Source organism: Bombyx mandarina, chromosome 10, assembly GCF_030267445.1.
Source record: "Bombyx mandarina strain Sakado chromosome 10, ASM3026744v2".
Lineage (NCBI taxonomy): Eukaryota > Metazoa > Arthropoda > Insecta > Lepidoptera > Bombycidae > Bombyx > Bombyx mandarina.
The window spans coordinates 4,296,079-4,322,316 of record NC_143217.1 but is presented as its reverse complement, the minus strand read 5'-3'; the positions used below and the strand labels follow the sequence as shown (position 1 = coordinate 4,322,316).

Below are 26,238 nucleotides of genomic sequence, written 5' to 3'. Positions count from 1 at the left end.
ATTCAACATTTAAAAAATTATTGATAAAATTTAAATTCATCAATAAAAGGAAAAATAAATAATAGTTTAAAAAAACTAACAAAATACGCTTTTATAGACAATCCCACTAAAAAATAGAAAATAAATCTTAATAAATGTGAATTAAAAATAGAGTAAATAAAATGATTTTATTGTAAAAAAGCGTGGGGTGCTTTTCAGGATATTATCAAAATAACCCTTCTACTCATATCTGTTCATAAAATATTTATAGCTACTGATACCATGCACCCCACGCTTTTAGTGTAAAAATCTTTTTTTCTTACACTATTTTTAATTCAAATTTATTAAGATTTATTTTCTATTTTTTAGTGTGATTTTCTATAAAAGCGTATTTTGTTAGTTTTTTTAAACTATTATTTATTTTTTCAGCTCCGATTAAACCGTAAATTCTATTGTGGCTCGACTATGTCTACGACGCCCGAAAGCCGAAGAAGTTACATACTATTATTTAGCAATTATTTTAAGCTGTATTCTCTATGAGTTCCTATATCTCCTAATACCAAATTTATCGTGAGCTTGTACTTAGAACCAATATCAGAATAATATTCAATACAATTAACATATAATCTTCCGTATTAACAAACTTTGTTATAAAGTAAAGGGTATCAGTAAAACAATTATTTGAAAACAATAATCTATTTACAAGTAAAGATTTTTTTTAAATGTCGTATACAGTCTTTGTCGCTTGAATTAAGCATTTTAGATTGAAGGCGCGGCACTTAATATTTCTAGGAATGTTGTAACTAAGCAATTTAACTACTCGTAAATCAGATTGAGCAATGCACGAAGAATACAAGATGTATAAATACATACTTGGAACAACTAGACTTCATACTTGATTGATTAGATTAAAAACGACAACTGTCAAAATGAACAATAATTAAATCTACATAACATTAAAATTATCACAATAATAAATTAGTTGAGCAAAACTATCTCATCGAAGTCTCACACATATCTACGCTTACAATTTAAATTAGAAAATACTCGGGGCCGACATATGAACCACATTTCGGAAAATCAGGAGGCGCCTGCACTAAATCGCTTTGTTCGCCCACTTTTAATATGAAATCAAGTCCTCTTGTCCAGTGGGTCGACCTTTCGTCCCTCATCATCCAGTACCCCGGATTATCCGCCTTAAAACGCAACGCGACTACGCCGAATTTAGGTATCACGATAGTGTCTTTTAATACGGGTCTGATGAGATTCTTGTTCACAAATAACGTGTTCGCTTCGTTCATTTTGATGACTGTTTCCTTACTCAGACTCCTGTTGAACTCCCTCACTCCGGTAACGTAGAAACCGTATCCGTGCAGATGGAAAATGTGGTCCGACTCGCCACCTGCAATAAAAAGAAATTGCCTCATTATCCAAACCTAATTGCGTCCCTCGTGGAAGCTCACGGCTCGTACCATTTTAACGTTCGCTTGGAATACTAAACGAAGTTTTTATCGTATAGGTGAATTATTTAAGTTGACATTATATAAAAGGAAAACCACAAACAGGTCCATGTTACAGAACATCTGTGTCTCAAATGAATAATCTACTAGAGAGCGATGATCCAACACTCAGTAAACATCTATATTCAACGTGACTTCCAATATGATTCTCAGAAGCGATTCCTTGTCTTTAAAATACTAATTTAACTAGCCCTTATGTGTCTGACATAAAAGCTTTCACAATGATAACTATTGCTGTTTTAATGTCGAATGTTCAATTTCCATTACGGGCTTGATGTCCAATATCCACTAGCGGCTATCAAATCACAATAAGCCTCTCCAACATTATACGGCTCTTTACTATTGCTTTCTATTTTAAATAATATAAATCCACTTCGGTTTCAATAAGAAGATGTTATTTTTTGTAATACTGTGTCGAAGTTGTTATACATTTACTAAGCTTTAAGACTTTCGTGAGTCGTAACTCTGATTAAACCGTCGTTCTGGTAAAGCTGGAAAAGACAGAACCACCAGAAACTTCGAAATCTAGTCTTCGTTGTCGTGAATCATTATCGTAGAAATAAAAATAAAAATTTGAATATTATTTTTTTATCCATGAATGTGTTAAAACAATTTCAAAGCTAAAAAAACCTATGTCAAACATTTTAAAATCTAACATAATCTATATCACGACCATGATATTTAAAAACTACATAAATTCATCATGAACAACTTCGTTCTAATTGTATTGTATAATATAATTTTTTTGATTGATCCACATTCGGTGATCTTTCAGCATACTTAGAGAAAAAAAAATTAAACGCATTTTTTTTACCTCTAAAAACTATTGTTAATTTTACAAGTAAGAAGCATTAGTTTAATAGGCTATTTTAAGTATTAATACGTATCTTCAACGTTTATAAGCTGTATTACTATATTTCTAAAAATATTCTTTTTCTAGATCAAATTTCAGGAGACTAACATCTCCTCAATACCTAACCTCTTTATGTAATTTTAAATATATTAGACACGTAATTCAAAACTGTTGTGTAACATTACATAACACGTCTTGATGAATCGCAATTATTCTAGAACGTTAAAAGAAATACCATTTCAAAAAAATTACCTCAGCTCTTTTCATGTATTTGTGTGTATTAACAAAAACTAAGACATAAATTAATGGCTGTACTGATTAGAATCTGAGCGTTCGAAATGATTGATGCCTAAAAACGAAAGCCTAGACGTTTTGATTATAGTCATTACATGTATTGAGAAAGTTGTTGGTAAAATTTAAATACAAAAAACAATAGAAGAGGATGACGCATGCAAACTAATCTTATTTATTAATTACTCTCATATGCAAAATATGTACCTACTGTTCAAAAATTTAGTAAAGCTGATTCAAACATGTACAAAATCAAATTTACATTTTCAACTTTAAAAATTTCAAATAAATAAAAATACTAATGTATATTTTGACATTAGAAACATCACTCATTAAAAAAAAGGTTGAACTGCAAAAATTGCATTTTATACAACTATCTGTGATTGCATATTATTTCAAATGTATGAAATAACTTAAATATTAAATATACTATTTTTTCAAATACTTGCAGACACATGCGAATATAATTTTCGAACTATGAATACTATTATAAATTTCTCGAAATTTAAGAAAATCATTTTTACAAGCAATAAACGTAATTAAAATTACTTTTACGGCTTAATCACTTTTATTTGTTGTCTTTGTATTAGTATGTCGTATTATTAATATAACCTTAAAATTTTATAACCACTTTAACTTAATATAATCCTAATCCTATAACACCTTAGTTGCTGTGTGCTCACGAAAAATGTGAGATTAAACCGAAAATTTCATTTTGATTATGTCTATGACTGCCTAAAACTGAAGGAAATACTAAATCACGAAACTAACATCAGTGATTAGTATGCAAAATAAAAATGGCCGACATGTCCATAAGAAAACTGATGCTGGCATTTAATTAATTCCTATTGCTGCAAGTCATCCACATCCGTCAACAAGCAATTAGGTTAAATCATCTGAGAGTAAATGTAAAAGATTAATAATGATAGATAGTAATCAAGTTTCACAAGACAGAATTGACAGCTTCCTATTCATAATATGTCTAAGAACTTCTACAATGGATATTTATTGAAAATTACGACACGTCTCAAAAATTAACGAGCTGTATTGCTTCAAACAATCTTAAGGAAAGACATGTATGGAACGCTGTCTTATTCTTCCCTACACACTTATATATTATGACACTTTCCTTGAGCTTGCTTGTGTACTTGGACGTGCCCTGGTGTACTTGGACGACAGTGGCCACTTTCCATCTGGTGGTCTGCGTGCTTGTTAGCTCAATGAGATAAAAAATAATATATTTTAATCGGTTGCTTTCAAATTGTATAGTTGATCCTTATATACATATATGTACTTAACTTAGTCTGGCCATAAATACTGTTACAATTAAAAATAAACAAAATATTACATTTGAATTTGGAATCTGTCATTTTTATATGATTGCTCATTGTGTTTTCTCATTTTGGCGCCAATACATTGTACAATATTTTGCGATATTAAAATGGAGTGGGGTGATAAAGAGAACCGAATCGTTGTGATTGCATTACACAAAGTAGGTATGGAGCCAGATACCATTCTTGAGAAGGTAGTGAAGCCCCTTAACAACACCATGTTCAATAATCAAGAATGGTCCTTCCAGCAAGACTCGGCACCAGGTCATAAAGCTCTGTCTACGCAGTCTTGGTTGGAAATGAACGTTTCGGACTTCATCAGAGCTGAAGACTGGCCGTCGTCTAGTCCCGATCTTAATCCGCTGGATTATGATTTTTGGTCAGTTTTAGAGAGTACGGCTTGCTCTAAGCGCCATGATAATTTCGAGTCCCTAAAACAATCCGTACGATTGACAGTGAAAAATTTTCGCACGGAAAGAGTGCGTGCTTCTATTGACCTCATTCTATTGGCCTCAACGTTTAAAGAACTATATTGCAGCCAATGGAGATCACTTCGAATAAGCTTTTTATACTTTAAATTGTTTTACATTTATGTATTAAACTAACACACTGTAAAAGTAATAAATGTTATTTGCAATAGAATTTTTATTTATTTTTAATTAAAACAGTATTTATGGCCATACTAAGTATATCCCTATTCGTAATAATAATAGTAGTAAAGATAGATGATTAAGTTAAATAGTCTAGTTCACTTCAATTAGAAAAATTCAAAGATCAGGTGTCTTCTAAAAATGAATACATTTGTATTTCAATTAAAGTTCTTGTATAATTTAAAATTTATTGTAATAAAAAAAAATACTTTTTTTCTGCTATAAACATAAATGAAAACCATTTTTGCATGACAAAGCAATGTAAAAAAAACTCTTTTATTAATAATGAGTACTTTTTATTTTTACGAGATTTGCTTAAAAGCGGTTTCGTGTTTTCTTTATTTAAACCTTTTTATTTGCATACCGAACGTTTCTGACATCTACATTTGTTTTCACTAAGTTTTTATACATTTGAAAACAGAAATTATCTTCGTATCTATCTTACTTAGCCAAGAACATCGACTGTGAAAGGTTATTTAATATTGGGTAAATTTAAGGCCGATATATGCCATATTGATAGTAATGTTTTTGACCTGACGGGAGGTTTTTTTTGTACAGTAGGTAGAAACGATGGAATTTAATTTTTTGTCTTAAATCAGTTTTAAGGATAACGTAGCCATTTTTCGTTTTTTTTTTCGGCAGAGAAAATAAAATCATTACCCTGAGAATTTACTGTCTTCGTCATTTCTCATATAAGATCTTAAGATTGGAACATTCAATTACATTTACGTGTCTACATGAGTATTTTGAAAACATATATGAAGTTCTATACTACACGATGTTAAAAATATTTACTTTTCATCGTCTGCGCGAATTCACTAACGTTAAAATAACTTGAAGTTGTATCAATTTCATTGATCTTCAACTGTATATCATTTTCAACAGTGATTATGGGTTCGTCTGTAAATATTACTTCAAATTGCAGTTTATATTGCGTATTGAATTCACTCTCCCAATACTACGAACCCACTCAACCTTGCAGTACGAATTGTGCAAGTAAAATATTCTTTATTTTCGTATTTATTTATACGGTTGAGGATTCGAGTTGCTATCATTAATGATTTATATTTATATGAGGCGCTCGCTCCTGGCCTTTTCATTTTTCATTATTATTATTATTTTTTTAATTGTATTTTTTGACTTGTTTTTTCTTTTATTGTAAATATTTTTATTTATTTAAAAAAAAGAAAATATATGAGAAAAAAAAAAAAAAAAAGCCCGCTGAGTTTGTTTCGCCGGTTCTTCTCAGGACTGTGGCTTTTTTTGGAACCGGTGGTAGAGTTAACATTGTTATTTGTATTTTGACATTCAACAAGTGTGTCATATTGACATCTAAGTTGAAATAAAAGATTTTGAATTTGAATTTGAATATATTATTCCACAAGGTCTATCTACTCCAAGCGATAGAATGACATTTCCTTCATCCATCGTCCTATGCAACCGATGCAACCCGAGCAAAATCATCATGCTTATCTACAACTACCTCCAGTTCAGTATGTAAATTGTTTATTCTTTTTTATGTGTAAAATAGCAAAATTATCATTATATATACATTTATAAATATTTAGCGGTTGGCAGCGGCTTGGCTCTGCCCCTGGCATTGCTGAAGTCCATGGGCGACGGTAACCACTCAGGTGGGCCGTATGCCCGTCTGCCTACAAAGGCAATAAAAATATATATATTATTAGAGGCGACTTCCTCTTAAGTCAAAGTCGATGGGCGGAGCCATTGATGACGAGCACTCACGTGGACTCGTGACGTCATCTGGAGGGGCAACCGACCGACCGGCGGGGACATCACGCCACCTCGGATCACTTTTGCTAGCAGCGTGCGCAGCGTTCACTTGTCTTAGATTTAATATTCTGTGTCGATCGTTCCTACCCACTTTTGTATTTTTTTTATTTATTTAAATTATTAAGCCGTTGCTAAAATCAGAAGTGGGATAGGGCTTGTGCCCTATCCGCTTTTGGGTTATCCTGGCATACAGTTTGTTTTTAAAATTTGCATTAAATTAACAACGTAATGACCGATATACGTGTAACTGGAAGCAGGGTAGGAGGACGCTCGCATTCGCCGAATGTTCGAGACCAATTAGGAATAATATTGGCGCGTTTAATTGCTTAAAACTCAAATGTGAACGTTGCGCGTGAGTCGAGCCCGCTAGGGTCGCAGATAGAAGACGCACGTCCCTCGACCGCGGACGGTGGTGGCGCCGGACCCGTGGTGGCGTTGGGAATCACATCACCGCCGCCGTCAAAGTCCCGCGCGTACGACGCTACAGACAGGATCATCGGAGCATTAAGTGCACTGTCCAAAGTAAGGTCGAAACATTTTTATATTTCTAATTTTGATCCCAGCGTTAATGATATCGATTCTTGGTGCGAAGTAGATTTTTTGTCGGATACCCTCTTATGAAATGTAATAAATCACCAAGTAACTAGGTCAACGACTATCACAACCGACCTTACGGTCTATTTTTATTGACGCGATAGAACATGCTCGAGACTGAATGCTCAGTTTCGATGGGTGGAAATAACATTCGAAGGGTTCAAAATGTTACTAGTCGGCAACACACTCCATCAATACGTCAATTAGACAACAGTCCGACTGTCCAAGTCGGTGATCATGTAAACGGGATGCCGTCTTGTTCCATCGCCGTGTCGATTGTACCCGCGTTTGAGAATAGATGTAAAATAGTTCCACCACGCGTTGTGACAATAAAGAGGCAACTACCACATCAGCACGGATGTTAACCGAATCCATTAGATTCGTAAATTCAGATCGAACTCATGGTTACCTTATTTCTAAGTTTTACCCTGCCGTGCAATACATAGACACATTGTGTAAGGAAGTAGAACGGGCTAGATCCTTAACTGGGAAGGCACCGAGTATTTGTCACGAGTTTTGAGCTGTCTCAAGAGTGATGAGCGTACTTGGTTACACGTGTGATTGTCTAGTGACCGGACGTGGGGTAACTTCGTAAAAGACTTTAAGCCGTTGGGTCCGCAAAAGTAAGACTATGCCAATATTCTTTATAATGCTATGCAATTAGCATCAGATTGCTTTGCATCATACGTCGAATGGGCCAGGAGATCGTTGCTCTGTCTTAAGATGGTCAGAGGTCTGACTGACAAACTCGGAACTTTAATAATGATACGGGGCATAATGGGCCCTCTGGTTGACTCGCGAACGCTAGTCTACAGATTCACGATTTGATTTAATTTTTGGTGGAGGTCAGGTAAGGCCGAGTCCTCGTAGGGTTCAGGCACTAGTTGAGTCACCAGTGACGCGTAATGTCAAACATTCTTGGGGTTGACTGCATGCTTCCAGAGATTTACGTGGTAACATAGTTCACGTAGATGTTGTAACGTGGTAACATAGTTCACGTAGATGTTGTACCGTGGTAACATAGTTCACGCAGAGATTTACGTGGTAACATAGTTCACGCAGAGATTTACGTGGTAACATTGTTCACGTAGATGTTGTACCGTGGTAACATAGTTCACGCAGAGATTTACGTGGTAACATAGTTCACGTAGATGTTGTAACGTGGTAACATAGTTCACGTAGATGTTGTAACGTGGTAACATAGTTCACGTATATGTTGTGACGTGGTAACAAAGTTCACGTAAAGGTGTGACGTGGTAACGCAGTTCACGTTACGAGTGTATTGGCTTGACATGTTAACTTGGCCATGTCAACCAGACTTTACTCTCACAGTATATTATACACCCGATATGGTAACAGTGCCATGTCGTCAGTACATCTAACGTAACTCAACAAGAGCCTACTTACTATACATGAACACACTGAAATGTGATGTAAAATGCTCACAAAAACTACTAACTTTTACTAATGGTTCATGGTACAAAAATCATGATGGTAATGCAAACAATCTATTTCTATGACGATATCATAGAACACCCCGATAGAAACGCTGTGCACACAGTGAGTCCTGCATCGTCAGAGATTGAAGACGGTCATGACATCGAGGTGAACGTGGACGTCCACCAGTCAGGAGAGGCCGTATTAGAGGCGACTTCCTCTTAAGTCAAAGTCGATGGGCGGAGCCATTGATGACGAGCACTCACGTGGACTCGTGACGTCATCTGGAGGGGCAACCGACCGACCAGCGGGGACGTATTTTTTTTATTTATTTAAATTATTAAGCCGTTGCTAAAAATATATATATATTTATATACATTTACAATGGATACGTACACCGCGGGTAATTTATTACCTGAATTAATTCTTGTCTACCTGACGGTTGTCTGGAAGAGATCTCTCTTAACGATAAGACCGCCCATTGTACTTTTTTGTATTTAATGTTTTGCATTTTTATTTACAAATAAATCACACCCTCTCCCTCTCTATGTTTCCAAACAATATTTCCACATGAAAATGTTCAGGTGATCCGTTTTACAAAATATTCTGATTCAAGTATTTGCGTCATATGCCTTTTATACCAATAAAAAATATATGGAGAATTAAGCGTTTCCGAGAAACTTCCTTCCGAGAAACTTTGTAGTTTGCACAAAGACACGTACGTATCTTGACCCCAAACCGATCTGAACTGTCTCCAATATTAGCTTCGAATCTTTAAAAGTATAAAGTAATATGTACCAATACGTCATATTCGAAATTCACAAGGAAACTTTTGATTTACTCATGATGAGCGTTGAGTTTTAATTATTATACATTAAATCAATTTCCATGAGTAGCCGTATTTTTAAAAGCCGCAATAAATTTTACTCTCTATCACTTCCAAATATCGACTAAAGCTTTTCAAAATCACCCAAAATCAATCACCTAAAAAATATTAACGCCAAAACATCACAAAGAGCTGATCAGTTTGAAGAATGTTTATTAAAGAATCTAAAGTGTTTACTCAGACAAGATTTACTCAAATTTTGTGGACATACAACGCGGACACGTTATAACGCCTTCTGTAAATATATCTTTATATTTTACAATAGAAATCCAAGCTACCTATAAAATATACTTAGCTAAAAAAAAAAAACTACGACAATCAGGCATTATTTTAAAATATGAAGCGCTATTATTACGACACTGACACTATTAAATAGGCTGTTTAATATACTAACTATACGAGTACTTGAGACTTATCTGGGTGTTTACTATTTATACATTGTTATGCGTTCTTTTGATATTCGTTTCTACTATTCAACGACAGATGGCGTTACTCTTACCGGCGTAACAATGTATATATTTAAATGTACATAAGTATGTATATCAGTCTCTGGTACCCACAGTACAGTAAATCTTAATTTGGGACTAGGTGACCCTATGTGACTTAATTTATAAAACTTGTCGACCGTTACTAAGCCAGGGACAAGTCTAATATATTAATTATAATAATATTTATAATAATAATTTATAATTAAATTTTATTTTACAATAACTTATTATTATTAATAATTGATATTACTTAATTAGGTGTCCAGTAAAGTTATATTTGCATCTAATATATTAGTGTAAGTATATGTAAGACCGGTCAGTATACAACACAAATTCCCTTTCATTGGTCCAAAAACCTTGTCCTTATTTTGAACAAACATTGAGTTCACCAAACAATTGGATTGCCAAAGCTGCCACTTTCAGCGATGCCACTATCAAATTAATTCTTTCGACACAAAACAAACAATTTACAAGGTCATTTCCATATCGAAAACCGGTTATGAATAAATTTACTATTCAACGACCTTGGAATCGTTGCGGTCGTAATTTGTGTAACCGAATTATTAATAGAAATATGCTTTTGATTCTTAATTTCACGGCTATAACTCAATTAGTCTTTTCGTATTGTTACATGATTGGATCGATTGTGAAAGTGTTGCTTTCGGATTGAACGCAGGTCTGGACTAAGAAAGTTCCTAGAAATATCTCAGGCTATTACGAATTGGTACTATTTAACTATATTATTTTGTTAAGACAGACAGAAAAACCGTAGGTACAGATTTTTTTTTTATGGGATTTATGACCTGGTAGCTAAGACCTTTAGGTCAAATCTTATTTTAATTTTAACTTTTTTGTATGAAAATGATATTATGAGATGATATGAAGTTAAATATTATGAAAGATGGCATGAAGTGAAATGAAAACGAAATGAAATGAGATGAGATGATATGGGATGAAGTATAATCTCAGTAAAATAGTGGTCATTTACTGAGACTTTTACAGTGGACTTTTTGGAAGATCCCGAGAAGTTACGTTCAGTAGCTTTGTTTCATTTTCCCATATTTGTGCACTTTCACAGATACTAAACAGTTAATAAACCACCGTTATTACACATTTAAACCTGAAGAAACACTAATGAGACAAAATAAAACAAATCACACAACTTCACGCCTCGCGTTCCCGCCAAAAAGTCACAGAATTATTCCACTGTACTATATTACAGAATATCATGATATTCCGGTGGACAGAAAATACTTATGAATTAAAATTATATAAAAAGAACTTTCTTTAATAAACATACTTTCAAACTTTCTAACGCCATTAATATTTTAACATTAATTATAGTAATTTAATTGTTTCATTTTAACTCATAATTTTCATTTTATTTATATGAGCCTTTACGAATAAAATTCATTAAATGACGCAAACCTTGAATTTAAATACTACGAATCACTTTGCTAAGCTGTCGAAATTCTGTGGAGAAACTTATATTTTTTATGTGATGTTATGTAGTATATATAATATGAAGTATTTAATTTATGTGAACAAGTATATACATAAAAAAACTAATATAATTTAGATAATAATAAAAAAGTATACCTACATCTTTATATGTACTTAAACGGACCATTTCTACTTAACATTAGCCAGACTAGGATTTTTACTAATTTACCTAGTTCATAGGGAATTAAATCATTGTTACATATAGAATAACACGGTAATAGGGCATATTGTAAGTCAGCTTCGTGGATACATTCTGCTTATGTTGATCGCGAAGCAATCGTGCGTTCCAATTTGATGTCTATGGACTCCGTTATGCAATAAAATCAAAAGAACAGCCTAAGCAGCTGAAAACAATGGTAATTTGCGAACCGGCTTACCTTGATCAAACATAACAATTTCCACGGTAGAATACAATGGAATATTTTTAACATGGACGCATTCGTCGCCCTCGCCGGGCCCTTCAGGACACAGAGTGTTGGGTCCCACGTCGCCTCCTTGAGTGAGCAGTGGAGATGCCGGATATGTGAAACGATGACCGTCAGATTGACCCCAACTCTCTGAAATAAAAATATTCTCTTAAAACAAAACCCAACACTACAATTGGACAATATGACCATGCATTTATCAATCTATGTATTTCGGGAATTAAGCGCATCAAGTCAAAAATATTTAATTACTCGCCGAACTCATAGTCCAACGTGCGTTTGGCGGTTAACGTTATCCATAAACATCAGATCGTGAGCGCCGGCACCCACTTTGAGACATGAGGTCAAGTTTCAATTGTATAGTTTTTTTTTTTTTTGTTATTGCTTAGATAGGTGAACGACCTCAGGCAACCTGGTGTTAAGTGGTTACCGGAGCCCATAGACATCTAAAACGTAAATGCGCCACCCACCTTGAGATATAAGTTCTAAGGTCTCAGTATATGAAGTCCAAACGGCTCCCCCCCCCCCCCTTCAAAGCGAAACGCATTACTGCTTCACGGCAGAAATAGGCGGGGTGGTGGCACCTACCCGAGAGGACTCACAAGAGGCCTACCACCAGTGTTAATGGCTGTTCCATCCTTCACATCGAAAGCGTTACTGCATCACAGCAGAAATAGGCGGGAAGAGATGATAGTGATAAACTCATCAGTATCAACACAGTCATATGTCGAGATTCATGGTAAATGTACAAAATTATATATTCTTTCCTCCTGGCTGAGCCTTTGCTCGCTCACTTGTCCTCATGAAACTGGAAATGCCTACGAGCCACCAGTAATCGTTCAATCATAAAAAATAAGAAATTATATAATGGCCTATAAAATAATACATCAAATATCTTCAGCGACAAAAACAACAACACCTCATTAAATATATTTTTATGAACCTTGTTGATTTCTTTTTAATTCTCAACTTACAACACTTCTATGAACAACCTCGCATTTATTACATCTATTAATTTTGAAATTTCCTTCGTTTCGGATTCAGCTTTGTGTTCACGGATAATAACTGTCCATAAAAATATATTGTATAATTATGAAATACTAGCGACCCGCCCTCGCTTCGCTTCGGAAACATTAAAACACACATGAAACCGAAAAAAAAAAAAAAAAAAAGTAGCCTATGTTCATCAGGGACAATGTCGGCTTCTAATGGAAAAAGAATTTTTCAAATCGGTCCAGTAGTTTCGGAGCCTATTCGAAACAAACAAACAAACAAATCTTTCCTCTTTATAATATTAGTATAGAAGTATAGATATATTTTTTATAGTTTCATTCTCAGCTTACACTTGATTTGAAAGTTTTTATTATTATTTGTTTTTATGCGCTTATTTGTTTTATATTATGCTTATGTTCCTTGTTTTAAAGCTTTGTATTTTTTTTTTGTTTGTTGGCATTAAAGAAAATGTTTCAACGGTAATAACGTCAAAGTACGATAGAGAGCGCACGAGCAAATTCAACAAATATATATTTATTTATAGACGGCAACATATGTATGTATATCAGATTCACTAGTCTAAAAAAAAAAAAAAAAGTCAAGATGTTTATTTGTATTGTTTGCAATAGATAAATATAATACATTTATTATTTTACAGAATTAAGTATTTAATTATTTTCAATTCACAATTTCACTTACTAATTTAACTGATTTTAATGTTATAAAGAATTATAACAAGGTTACACAATTATGAAGTAAGAGCATACGTACATACATCGAGGTAACTCAATTTCAAGGCAAATTTTCACCTATAACGCTCACATACTTCTTCTATACCATAAAGGCCTTGAAGCTTGTGAGGGATTCACATTATTCAATCCTCTAATAAACTACTGATCAACTGATAAAACTAAATAAAAAACTATTGGATATATACAGCAGACGAGCATACGGCCCACCTGGTGGTGAGTGGTTACCGTCGCCCATGGACTTCAGCAATGCCAGAGACAGAACCAAGTCGCTGCCTACCATATTTGATTTGATTGAATAAATAGAGCTATTTATTTCGCTATATAATAAACGTTTTTACAATTATTTATTATTTTGTTTTATAACTTCAAACGTTTATCGTAGTTGTGATCACATGGTAGTCGGGAACAACATACATAGCCTGCGGCAATTGAACCATTACCAGTTTACCAGAGGCATTAGATTTGCGAGCTAAATCCGTTTATCTCTTAATTCCAAGCTCTAGCCTTACAAAACACTAACAATCACCATAGATGTAGTCACAACATCAACCAGCAGATGATCATGATGCCCAGTAATGAAGTAAAAAGAAGGGACGTATTTACGTAACGGTCTTATCGTTTTTCATACTATCTATCTATCTATATATATAAAAATGAATTGCTGTTTTTAGTCTCACTAAAACTCGAGAACGGCTGGACCGATTTGGATAATTTTGGTCTTGAATTATTTGTGGAAGTCCGGAGAAGATTAAAATTTAAAAGGTAGATAAATATGAAAATTCTCGGAATTAAATAAAAATAACAATTTTGTTTTCCCTTTGATGTGTCCCCCGTCGGACGGATTCCTTTTGTTCGTTTTAAGTTTATTTTATACAACAGCTTAGGTATTTTATTTATCGATTGAGGCACTACGAAGTCTGCCGGATCAGGTAGTCTTTGATAAGAATAAAACACTGAAATAGATAATAATATTAAATAACAAAAAAGGCAGCTTGAATGTGTGACTCGCTGTTGAGGTCAATGATCGATGACCACTGACACATTGGGACACAGCCTGGTCTTCCTACTCAATAAAACAGTAATTGACGGCATGTATTTTGAATTAATGTTGAAAAAGTAACAGTAAAGCAATTGCCATCAACGTTAAAATTTGCCAACGCTCCATTATGTCGCCATTGAAGCGAATTTAATGCAACAAAAGCTGATTTCGTTACCTCAGTAGGCTGTAGCTTATTGTAAGTAATTTATTAATTAATGTAATTAATGTATATGATTATTTTTTGTAATGAAATACGTACTTAACAAATGCTCACGATTGACTTCCACGCTGAAGGAATAACATCATCAAAAAATTATAATTTGCGTACTTACTGGTGGTAGGCCTCTAGTGAGTCCGCACGGGTAGGTACCACCACCCCGCCTATTTCTGCCGTGAAGCAATAATGCGTTTCGGTTTGAAGGGTGGGGCAGTCGTTGTAACTGTACTGAGACCTTAGAACTTATATCTCAAGGTGGGTGGCGCATTTACGTTGTAGATGTCTATGGGCTCCAGTAACCACTTAACACCGAGTGGGCTGTGAGCTCGTCCACCCATATAAGCAATAAAAAATAAAGTGGTTACTGTCGGTCACGTATCTCAGAAAATACAGGGGGGAAAATTATTTTTATTGCCCGCTTAATTAATACCCATCATTAATATTTCAACGCAATATAGTTAAGCACTTGAGATATTATACGAGTATTAAATCCAGATATATGTTGCTAAATTTAAAAAAGATAATATCAAATCGCAATACCTACTAGTAAACTAAATGAAAGCAACTTTATATAGTATAGTTAAATATCCTGAATAATTTGTAAATATAATTAAAACTGCTGACTACCTAATCTTGGTTTTTTTATTCTCATTACATAATTTATTCTTTCTTTTGGTGTGTTAGGAAACAGTAAAAATTTCTTTTTATATATTATGCAATAGATGGCAGTTAACATAACATTAAAAAATTGAGAAATAACACCTTAACGGTTCGTGATCGGGAACAGTAATCGAAGCTCTAATTCGGAAATTATTAAATGAAAACAATAAACGCGAGATAAAACTGTAAAAAAATCTGTAGTACATATCACTTTCACGTGATATTTAAAATTTTAGAAAGATCACATAGAAAACGAGAGCGAATAATTCAGTGATATTTGAAAATCGTTTTTAACTAAGCCTATGCGATGTTTGAATGTATTGAAATCAGTTTTGCGATATTTATGATTTTCTTGGAACAATCTAAACATTTTTATAGTTTTCAGTCTCATTTCCATTTGAAACCTAGACATGAACCGGCAATAAATATTCTAACACGCAAAGCCATAAAACAGCATTAAAGTGCTGTGACAACTTTTCTTTTGCGCTATATTTTACGATGCAACAACGCTAACATATTCTCTTGGAGACTTCGAGCGTAATAATTAATCAAGTTCTACTTTGTTGGCCGCAATCCAGATTATCCCAGGTATTATGTATAGTACACATTTACTTATTAGTCATTACATTTAATATTTAAACTGTAAATACATAACAAAACAATTCACTTTTATTTACGTACGTACGGGTTAGGAGATAGCGATTGGACATCGATCGGTCGGTTGTCTTTAATTAAAAGTCATTTTTTTATCAAGTAAACTTTTCAATCAAAGAGTCAGAAAGCTGAAGTGGCAGTGGGCTGGCCATATATGCCGTAGGACTGACGATCGCTGGAGCAGACGGGTTCTCGAGTGGAGACCGCGCAGCGGAAGACGTAACGTGGGACGCCCCCTGGCTAGATGGTGCGATGACCTCCGCACGGTGGCCGGCAAGAAGTGGATGAGGAGAGCCGCAGACCGGGCTCAGTGATGTAGATTGGGAGAGGCCTATGTCCAGCAGTGGACGACTGTGGGCTGTTGATGATGATGATGATGATGATGAAACTTTTCAATTAGTATCTAATATTACATACTCCGAATGTCTATTTTTCTAGAAATAAAAAGCACGTGTGGCACTCGGGGACTGCCGCGGTTAAGCTATTGCATTTTTTTATTAACTTATACAATTATAATTAGACCATAATAATTTAATATTAAAACAATAATAAAATAAGACCACGCTATATTTATAAACATTAACAAAAGCAAAACATTAACTGTCCCCTTCACACTCATAAGCTAGACAGCGCGAGAGAGAGATGGGCAGACTTTTCATGATGCGCATGCAGTGCGAAGTCACGCCGCGCGCTTCTTCACAAACTGACACAAATACTACACAAGTGCAAGGTGTGAATGTGTTGAACCCGAGCTACATGGTAGATGAAGTGGGGAGTGTTAGGTTTCATTTTCGTTACGGAATTTCTTGATTCGGTCGCCGTGCTCATAGCCCGCGATAAAAGCTACTTTAAAAAATCGACTTTCAATATAAACGCAAATGTGGCCATTGTTATCACATAATAATATTTGAGAGTCGCAAATTCATTAATCAAAAACTATTGAATCTACTACATCCATTTGGAATTGAATCTTTAAATTAGGCATGAAAAAAATTGTATCTGATTTTTTAATGATAGCAGAAAAAGGTGTGTCGGGACTATTTTAGAAACCACCAGTGATTCCAAACCATGCTTCGATATTAATTTAACTCTATGAAAATAACTATATGAAAATAAGTTTCACTTTGTTTCTAGACTTCACATCCTAAATAATACGTATCAGTAATTTTGTTTTCTGAAGGAAAGAAAGGAAGGAAAGTATATAATATATTTTCAAATTATAGTTTTAAAAATAACTAACTAACATAGTTAAAGAACAGTTCTTAAAATCATAATAATAATTGGAACCCTAACGAAAGTAAATTGAAATTTTAAAAAAGAATTTTGTTAAAAGCATTTCTGGCACCAATATCATGACATTATCGATATCTGAAACGGAACAAAGCGAGTGCGAGTCTAACTCAGACATGGCTAGAATTTTACTAGAGTGGATGTGGGTTTAGCTTAGTCATTATAGAGAAGCCTGAGACTTCAATACTTTTGTAGAGTTCGTGCGTTCGATTTCGTTCTTTTTACCCGAAAAGGCGCACGATCATGACATTGGCAGTAACACGTTTTCATTTACTACAAAAATTTCATCGATACTAGACACAATAAATAGGGTATGATAAAATCGAAAAACTAGAATTTTTTTATAAAGTTTTAAGGTAAGTGGAGAACTGCTAAACTAAACAACTATCAAGAATTTGTCGTTTCAATATATTCAATAACTAGCGACCCGCCCTCGCTTCGCTTCGGAAACATTAAATTCTATTATTGATAGGCGAAGCCCACCATGTTGCGCGCGGTACGACAATAACTGCGGGTGACGCCGCGGGGCAAAGCTAGTCTAAAAAAAGTAGCCTAATTTACTCCTTATATCATCAGCTATCTATTAGTGAAAGTCTCATCAAAATCGGTCTCGCCGTTCCAGAGATTAGCCGGAACAAACAGACCGACAGACAGACAGACAAAAATTGTAAAAAATGTTATTTTGGTGTATGTACCGTATATAACTATATATTCATATGCATGTCGTAAAAAGCGGTTATTCCAATACTACAAACAGACACTGTAATTTTATTTATATGTATAGATTAAGGTCAAGTTTCGTGAATTGTCTGCAGCGATGAAAACGGACTGACGCCCGACCCCTTGATCCGACACGTCATTTGATTTGTAATCGTGTTACATTGCGTGCATCACAAAAAAATATTATTCAAGGATTTTCGCTATTTTTAGTGTATTATGTCGTACATAGCTCACCGGCACTGGTCGTCGTTTTTCACGCTATGTTCTGTTTTAGAATAATACCCTGAAGTCTGTTATTTTTGTCAAACATATCGATCATCGAACTTAAGCTACTGAGAAGTTAAAAAAATAGAATTGAATGAATATTATTATTAGAAGACCTGCCTTAAAGAGATGCCCTGGAGACATAGAGGTCGGATCGGATATCAATGAATTTGTGGATTTGTATCTATCGTCGCTCGTCGTGCTAGTATTTTGGGAATATAGAGACTTCCAAGTAAAAAAAGCAAAAATAAAACGACCAAACAATCCGTATAAAGCGATTTCACCAAACTGTGCATTTTTTTATTTAATTTTTTTATTGCTTAGATGGATGGACGAGTTCACAGCCCACCTGGTGTTAAGTGGTTACTGGAGCCCATAGACATCTACCACGTAAATGCGCCACCCACCTTGAGATATAAGTTCTAAGGTCTCAGTATAGTTACAACGGCTGCCACACCCTTCAAACCGAAACGCATTACTGCTTCACGGCAGAAATAGGCAGGGTGGTGGTACCTATCCACGCGGACTCACAAGAGGTCCTACCACCAGTAAGAATTTATTTACATTTCCGTCGGTGTCGAGAAATTAACTTAGCATTATACTATTATTGTATGATATGCATAGTATTGCGAAAGTTTACATTATAAATAACTATAGGTCAAACTCGATCCGCCTCTGGAATCGAAACGTAACAAGTTTCCGAGAGACGCCCGTGCAAATGCAGCAATCAGACAACATTACATGCGGTCGGCGCGGACGTGACCATATACATACGGTGATTAGTTCACTTTCTTACAACTACTAACTTATGCACAGAGCGTAATAAAGAATTGCGTAAAATGGCAAAAAATGAGCTTGCAAAACGAAACGCTTATCTTGAATAACGAGAAGTCGGCATTAGTGAGCTAAGAAACAAATATATAGCACACATGTTGCGCTTTTTAGTGATATAATTTTTTTTTTATTAAGTACACAGTACCGTGAAACAAGTTTATTCTGCTATAAGAACTGTAGTTGTAGTTGTAAACATTGGAGTTGAAATACAATCGAAAATAATACAAGTTATATAAATTAATCAAATTACAATGCAAGTCTTCTAAAACCATTGCCTAAAACCCTTTTGTCGTCTTTTTACAATTGTAGGTACGGAACGCGGCATGTTACGATATTAGTGCTTTTTTTTTCTCACGCTCGTACAAAAGTCATTGTGTAACTCGAGGCAGCCCTAATAATTGGCTTATATTGTTTGTTTTGCAACAAGGATTATAAGTTCGAATAGTTGAACAGAAATAGGCAGATAAACATATTATAATTGGAGCCATAATTAGAGATAAAACCATAAATTATTGTTAAGTGATTACCGGTACTCGTTGAAGAGCACATTGTATTTTTTTTTGGGCAGGGCGCCGAACCTCATTCGTAGTTTCCGAGCTTAGGCGATGCGCGAGATATGTGGAACTTGGCGGTCTACAGAGATTGAGACCAGACCGCGGGCCCAAGGATGTTTTATGGCCCTACCTACAAAACGACCCACCTTGCACTCTCTCACCCGACATCCGATCTCCGCCCAGGGTCAGAACCCATATAGAACCGTAGGGTTGTAGAACCAGACTAACGGCGCCACTCCTAGGATGTCCGACTGATGGGTCATCGAGACGATAGTCGACAACTGTACGTCAGCCATCTCGGAATTATACAGCATGACTGCTATCCTAAACCTTCAAACTCGAAAACATGGCTGCTTTGCGGCTGAAGTAGATAGGATAGTGGAGCCTCCTTGTGCAGGCTTACAATACAGGGCGTACAATACAACAAATTCCGGCTGAAGATCGCAGCATCCTAGTATGATAGCCAGGAAACACTGCCGCCCACTATAGTAAATATGTACCTTAAGTGCCTTTTACGACACTCGTGATAAGAGCATGATTGCTATTCTAGGTCTAAATAAATTTAGTATATATATTTCAGGAATATCGGAAAAAAGTCAATATTTCTTGACATAATATGGAATGCAAATCGAAATGGTTGCAAAATGCAAACTTCTCCCTTTTACTTTCACGCGGATTTTATGATTCGTATAAAAATGTATTTCATTACTTTATTTTAAGGTTCATTAGTATTGTACAAGTACTGCTACTTGAATTTGGCAAATCGGTTAGCTCGTTGCTGTTTTCTAAAAAACAAAGTCGAAAAAAAATTTTGCTCATTATTGTTTTCTGAGAGCTAATCGTAATGTTCATTGTTAAAAGCCAAGTGGGTCGAAACGTTTAAAAACGTGAAAACAAATTAAGAAATTACGCTATGATTTTCTTTGAAGAGATCTTAACGTTTTGTAAACGATTTCTTTTAATGACGCTTATCGAGTCAGTTTAAAAATTCGAATATTTCCGATTAGCAAGAATACATCAACTTTAAGGTCAAAGCGAATACCCGTCGTGTAAGTTTTTTTTAAGTCAAACAATCTCGAGCAAATTGTATTTAAAGACTCCTTTGAGTTATTTTTATAACAGCTATAATGAATCTTATTATATCTTGTATCGCTTATTTCTTATTGGTCATATCATTTTTCTAATGGTTGATGAACCTCCTACTGAACAATGGGACACAGGTCAGTATCTTCGCCAAAGATATTTATTTGATTAATAGAATATAACGGTTTTCTTATCTGGTATCTTTATCGTCGAATAAGCACTATTGTGATTTGAATCTACATGAAACGAAAAAGCGATACTAAATGAAACAAACACATTCACAAGGATTTAATACTTCTGAAAGTTTCATTTCTACCCCGTGTGAACGGACGGTGATGAACATTTTATATAAACATTGGATGTGTCAAAAACATGATAATCACCAATAACAAGTAAAACTGTAAAATTAAATCACAGAAAAACCATTATAACTATTGCTAACACACTAGAACACTACAGATTATTATGAAAGACTATTGAATAGCGTACTTTTTTTTTATTGCTTAGATGGATGGACGAGCTCACAGCCCACCTGATGTTAAGCGGTGACTGGAGCCCATAGACATCTACAACGTAAATGCGCCACCTACCTTGAGATATAAGTTCTAAGGTCTCAAGTATAGTTACGACGGCTGCCCCACCCTTCAAACCGAAACGCATTACTGCTTCACGGCAGAAATAGGCAGGGTGGTGGTACCTACACGCGCGGACTCCCAAGAGGTCCTACTACCAGTAAAACTTCATATATAAATTTGTTTTTGGACCAGCTATCTGTTCTTAGTACTAACCTTTGTATAAAAACACTAATGTGAATCTGATTTTCTAAACAATCGCCCATGTGGAATATTAAAAAAATACATTTTTGAAAAGGTAGATAGATTCAGCGGTCCGATAGTTAAATTAATTAGGAAATCTTATCTACGTTAATTAATTTAATTTATAAATGAAATTCATGAATTCCAATCAAATTCACGCGAAGTAATCTTGAAATAAGAAACGATTTAAAAAAAAAAATCAATCTTTACATAAGTCTTTATGAGTGAATCTATGCAAAAATAACTCGATATGGTTCCGATGAAATCCATCAAAAAAGAAAAACTCATCAACCTCTTTCGCATGATACCGACAGTCTAGATTCCGAACGACTAGGTAGCACCAAAAGAAACGCAGCTTTTATAAACTGTATGCTCTAAATATATAAACTTTGAAAAACAACTGAAACTGCTAGCAACAATATATAACAAATCTTTCTATTTTATCTTTGTATCTATCTATATATATATAAATGAATTGCTGTTCGTTAGTCTCGCTAAAACTCGAGAACGGCTGGACCGATTTGGATAATTTTGGTCTTGAATTATTTGTGGAAGTCCAGAGAAGGTTTAAAAGGTAGATGATTAAGAAAATGCTCGGAATTAATTAAAAATAACAATTTTGTTTTCCCTTTGATGTGTCCCGCGTAGGACGGATTCCTTTTGTTTGTTTTAAGTTTATTTTATAGAAAAGTTTAGGTATTTTATTTCTCGATTGAGGCACTACGAACTAGTTTCATTTATAAAAAAAAGACTAAGCAAAGGGTTTACGAATTTTGTTTTAAGAACGCTACTTCTTAAAAGTAGTTAAACACATTGTTATCGATAGCAAATGCAGCATTAACAACAAAAGTCATTAAAAACCATAATTTGATAAACAATGTAATTCTAAAACTATAATATTACGATAACATTACAAGTAGCAAATCAATGTTCCAAGTAACAAGCTAGAATTTATATGCTTGCTTTTTACTGGTGGCAGAACCTCTTGTGAGTCCGAACGGGTAGGTACCAACACCCTGCCTATTTCTGCCGTGAAGCAATAATGCGTATCGGTTTGAGGGGTGGGGCAGCTGTTGTAACTATACTGAGACCTTAGAACTCATATCTCAAGGTGGGCGGCGCGGCATTTACGTTGTAGATGTCTATGGGCTCCGGTAACCAGTTAACACTAGGTGGGCTGGGAGCTCGTCCACCCATCTAAGCAAAAAAAAATGGCTTCAACCTTTCAGTGTGAAATTAATTTATTTCAAATACTAGTGGATTCTAATAGACTTATCGATACTAAAAAAAAACAAAAAAAACACAAGAATTCAAATAAGGACGATTTTTGTAAAAAAAAGATTCGTCTTAATATTTCTGATGTCGGGAAATCATGTTTTATCATTTTGTTACGCTTTTCTTTTGCGTTTCACATATAATTACTACTGGGCAGCCTATAATTTAGATTTTAAAGATAATTTCATAACGACACTTAACTAGTTTTAGAAACTGTTCATTTCGATGTTCACAAAGAAAAAATCATAAATTTATTACAATTTCCTGTTTAATATAAACATTTAAAAGTGATTCTACGCCTTAACACGCAAAAAAAATTACTAAATGCACCAAGTTCGCTCGTGATACCCTCTTACTTTATCCTAAATTCAAATTAGCTACAAAACTAATTATTTTATGAAATTTTCAAGTAAATTAATAATTATATTTGCAAAGCGTTAACTTCAAGAAACAAAACAGATTTTTTCACTTACCGACTCGCTTCGCTGATATTCTTCTTGTGGAATAATTAAAAGGCACATAGAGAGTCCGGTCAGGAGTCTTTGTCAGTTCAGAGGGCATCTGCTGATAGCCACGAGCCTCTGTCAAACACAAGACGCTTTCGTCCTCACACTGCACACTAATCACTGTGCTAAACTTACGATAAACTTTATTTAGCTCGTCAATGTCTTTAATTAACACTGCTTTATCTTTATTTGTATAAACCAACTCAGCTGCACCTTTTAAATTATCTTGACAATCCGGATGCGCCACAACGGACATTTTGTACACGCCCGGAGCTCTTTTGGCTTCTAGTATAAAATCAACACGCTCCCCTCGACCTAATTCAATAGAATTAACATATTCCGGTTCTATTCCATTTCCATCTAAAGCGACCAGAGTGAGAACGTGTTTTTCAATAGAAAATTGAATAGGACAACTCTTCGATCCTCCACCGTATGCTAATCTAAATCTATACCGCTTTCCATATTCAACGGAAAACTTAGTTAACGGTGCATCTATATTTTCAACGGTCTTTCCTTTCCCGTTTATGAGAAGCGATTCAGCTTTAGGAACATTCGACATCATACCCGCCAAGGGTCCCATTGAATGACCCCATTCGGAAACATATATTGTATGCTCCGAAGCATCAGTGTCGTACAGTTTCCTCAATGGGTCTTGACGAGGAGATTGTCGGACCACAAGGGCGCCTGCGAGCCCATCAGCAGCGTCCGCTGCGGAGTGAGCGTGGTACATATGTGTTCCAACTGCAGATGCTCGGAATTTATATTGAAATGTGGTATATGCAGGTTGCGGGCATTGTGTCAACATTGGGGCTCCGTCCATAAAAGGCGTTTCCTTTTGTGGTTGACCGCGCCAATGGATAGATAACGCATGAGCCGGAGCTCTATGCACTACATCGACTACGAGGATATCGTTGTGACAGACGTGAAGCGTTGGTGCTGGTAAAGCACGGTTCGCTGTGAGAACACCTCGCTCCCGTCCGTCTGCGGATATACACGTGGACGGACACTCTCCTGTTCCATCTTTATCAGTACAATTGCCACATGATCTGTGAAAGAAGATAGCAATTATGAATTAACCGTAAAATAAACTCAAAAGTGATTCCGAAGCCAATTAATTCTAAATGCCACTGTTACGTGGTTGCACAATAAAATTACGTCTACATTTCACACTTACTTGCTAAGAGTTTTGTAGACTTCGATTACTAGTTTCACACGACAAATCATTGGCCAGTCTAATTCATGACATTCTCTGTCGCAGTTTTCAAAGTATTCTTCTGCAAATAAAATTTCAAAATTATAATAATATCTTCCCTTTACCTTCGTATTAATGACCTGCAATTACTCTAAGGTAACAATTGCTAACCGGGTCAAGGATATAGAAGTTTTACGTGTAGTTTAAATACAGACAGACAGCTTATAAATCAACGTTAGTCTTAGTTTGCGTAACTTTACCTACAAAAAATTTTCGTGGCTAAGACACGGATAAATATAATTTCATTTTCGTTAATGTCGATAATTGATATTTAATCTAATTGATATTTGATCGATATTTGATTTGGTAATCGCCTTTATTTGACAATCAATGTGGTGTTGATTGGATATGTACTACAAAAAACTTTTCTCAGTTATGAAATTATTTTCAATGTTGACAACTTCTGCTTTATACGCACGTCCCATGAATAGTGTGAAAGTGTGAAGGTGACATAGGCGTATTGCTAATTAGTTCATAAACCGTAATTACCAGGCATCGGTGTGTAGCGCACTACAATTAGAACGCATGCGAATATAATAACAAGCACTAATATCCTTTGTAAGGACATGAGCATGTAATTTGGTTTCTGCACTGGCACACCGTGCACTTCCATCGCGGTTTTCGGCGGCTCCATTTTATATTTAATTTAACTTGCATGTAACGAGTCACTGTTTACATGTTTGAATGACGTACGTTATATGGCGAAATCTTTCAAAAAAAGTTGTGAACGCGCTTGTAAAGTGGGGCAGCGGTGCCGCGCACGACGACGCGAGACGACCATCAACTGGAAACTGGTAATGTGGCTAGTCAGTCAGTTCACAGTAATTGTTTTGCAACGAGTGCTGCAGGCCTGAGGCGAAAATTCGAAGCCCTGATTGGACCTCGTATTCAGAAACAAATTGGCGAAGAATGAACTCTCTCTATGAGGTTGCGTAACGATATGTTGTGCAACAATTATGATATTCTCCCTTTCGATGGCATATACATACACATATACTTCAAAATAACTCACATGCTGAGCACAAAACAAAATTGTTGGACGAGAATGTAATTTCAGAATGTGTAATTCTGTTTAAGATAAAGATAAAAGTAATGCTTCGAACCTTACTTTTATATTTTTCATATACTCCATTTTACATATATGTATTCAGTTTTACATTTAAATGTTGCTATCCAGAATTTTAATTTATATGTTGATCCCAAACTGCTGTTATTTAGAAGATAAATAGAAATATCTAGAAGATAACGGTTAGCTGGTAGAAAACTCAATTGTTGAGTTAAGCTCGCCATTTTTTATATCTTACGCAATTACTGTAATATTAACTGTGTGTACAATAAATAAAGAATAAAAAATAAAAAAAAGAATAAAAAAAATTCTATACGCTAGATTATACGAGTTGAATCTCAGGAAAATATTCTCAAACAATAAAAGGGACATACGATTTAGCTTCCAAGCGTTAATACCTAAATATCTATGAATACCAATCCTATCAACATACATTCAAAAACCAGAAACTCACGCTAACGAACTAAATAGGAATAAAAAGTATTTAAAAAAATTCAAATTTTGTTAGTTTCT

General features: G+C 34.9%; 1 protein-coding gene across 1 annotated transcript; it reads right to left on the bottom strand.

The window, feature by feature from the left end:
* Positions 1–659: 659 nt before the first annotated feature.
* LOC114249230 (multicopper oxidase 3) lies at positions 660–25,483 on the bottom strand. The gene is made up of 5 exons (XM_028182719.2): positions 25,149–25,483; positions 24,582–24,681; positions 23,375–24,453; positions 11,704–11,883; positions 660–1,381 (listed from the first exon to the last, which is right to left on the bottom strand). The coding sequence occupies exons 1-5, from the start codon at positions 25,291–25,293 to the stop codon at positions 1,011–1,013; spliced, it is 1,875 nt and encodes a 624-aa protein (XP_028038520.2). The 5' UTR covers positions 25,294–25,483; the 3' UTR covers positions 660–1,010.
* Between the last annotated feature and the right edge of the window lie 755 nt (positions 25,484–26,238).

What these genes read in the sequence shown, in the direction of transcription:
- LOC114249230 (XM_028182719.2), bottom strand. Translation starts at nt 25,293, where the DNA reads ATGGAGCCGCCGAAAACCGCGATGGAAGTGCACGGTGTGCCAGTGCAG. An exon ending in GCGCTACACACCGATGCCTG is followed by an intron (nt 24,682 to 25,148) that starts GTAATTACGGTT and finishes TTTTATTTGCAG; the next exon opens with AAGAATACTTTGAAAACTGC. An exon ending in GTCTACAAAACTCTTAGCAA is followed by an intron (nt 24,454 to 24,581) that starts GTAAGTGTGAAA and finishes CTTCTTTCACAG; the next exon opens with ATCATGTGGCAATTGTACTG.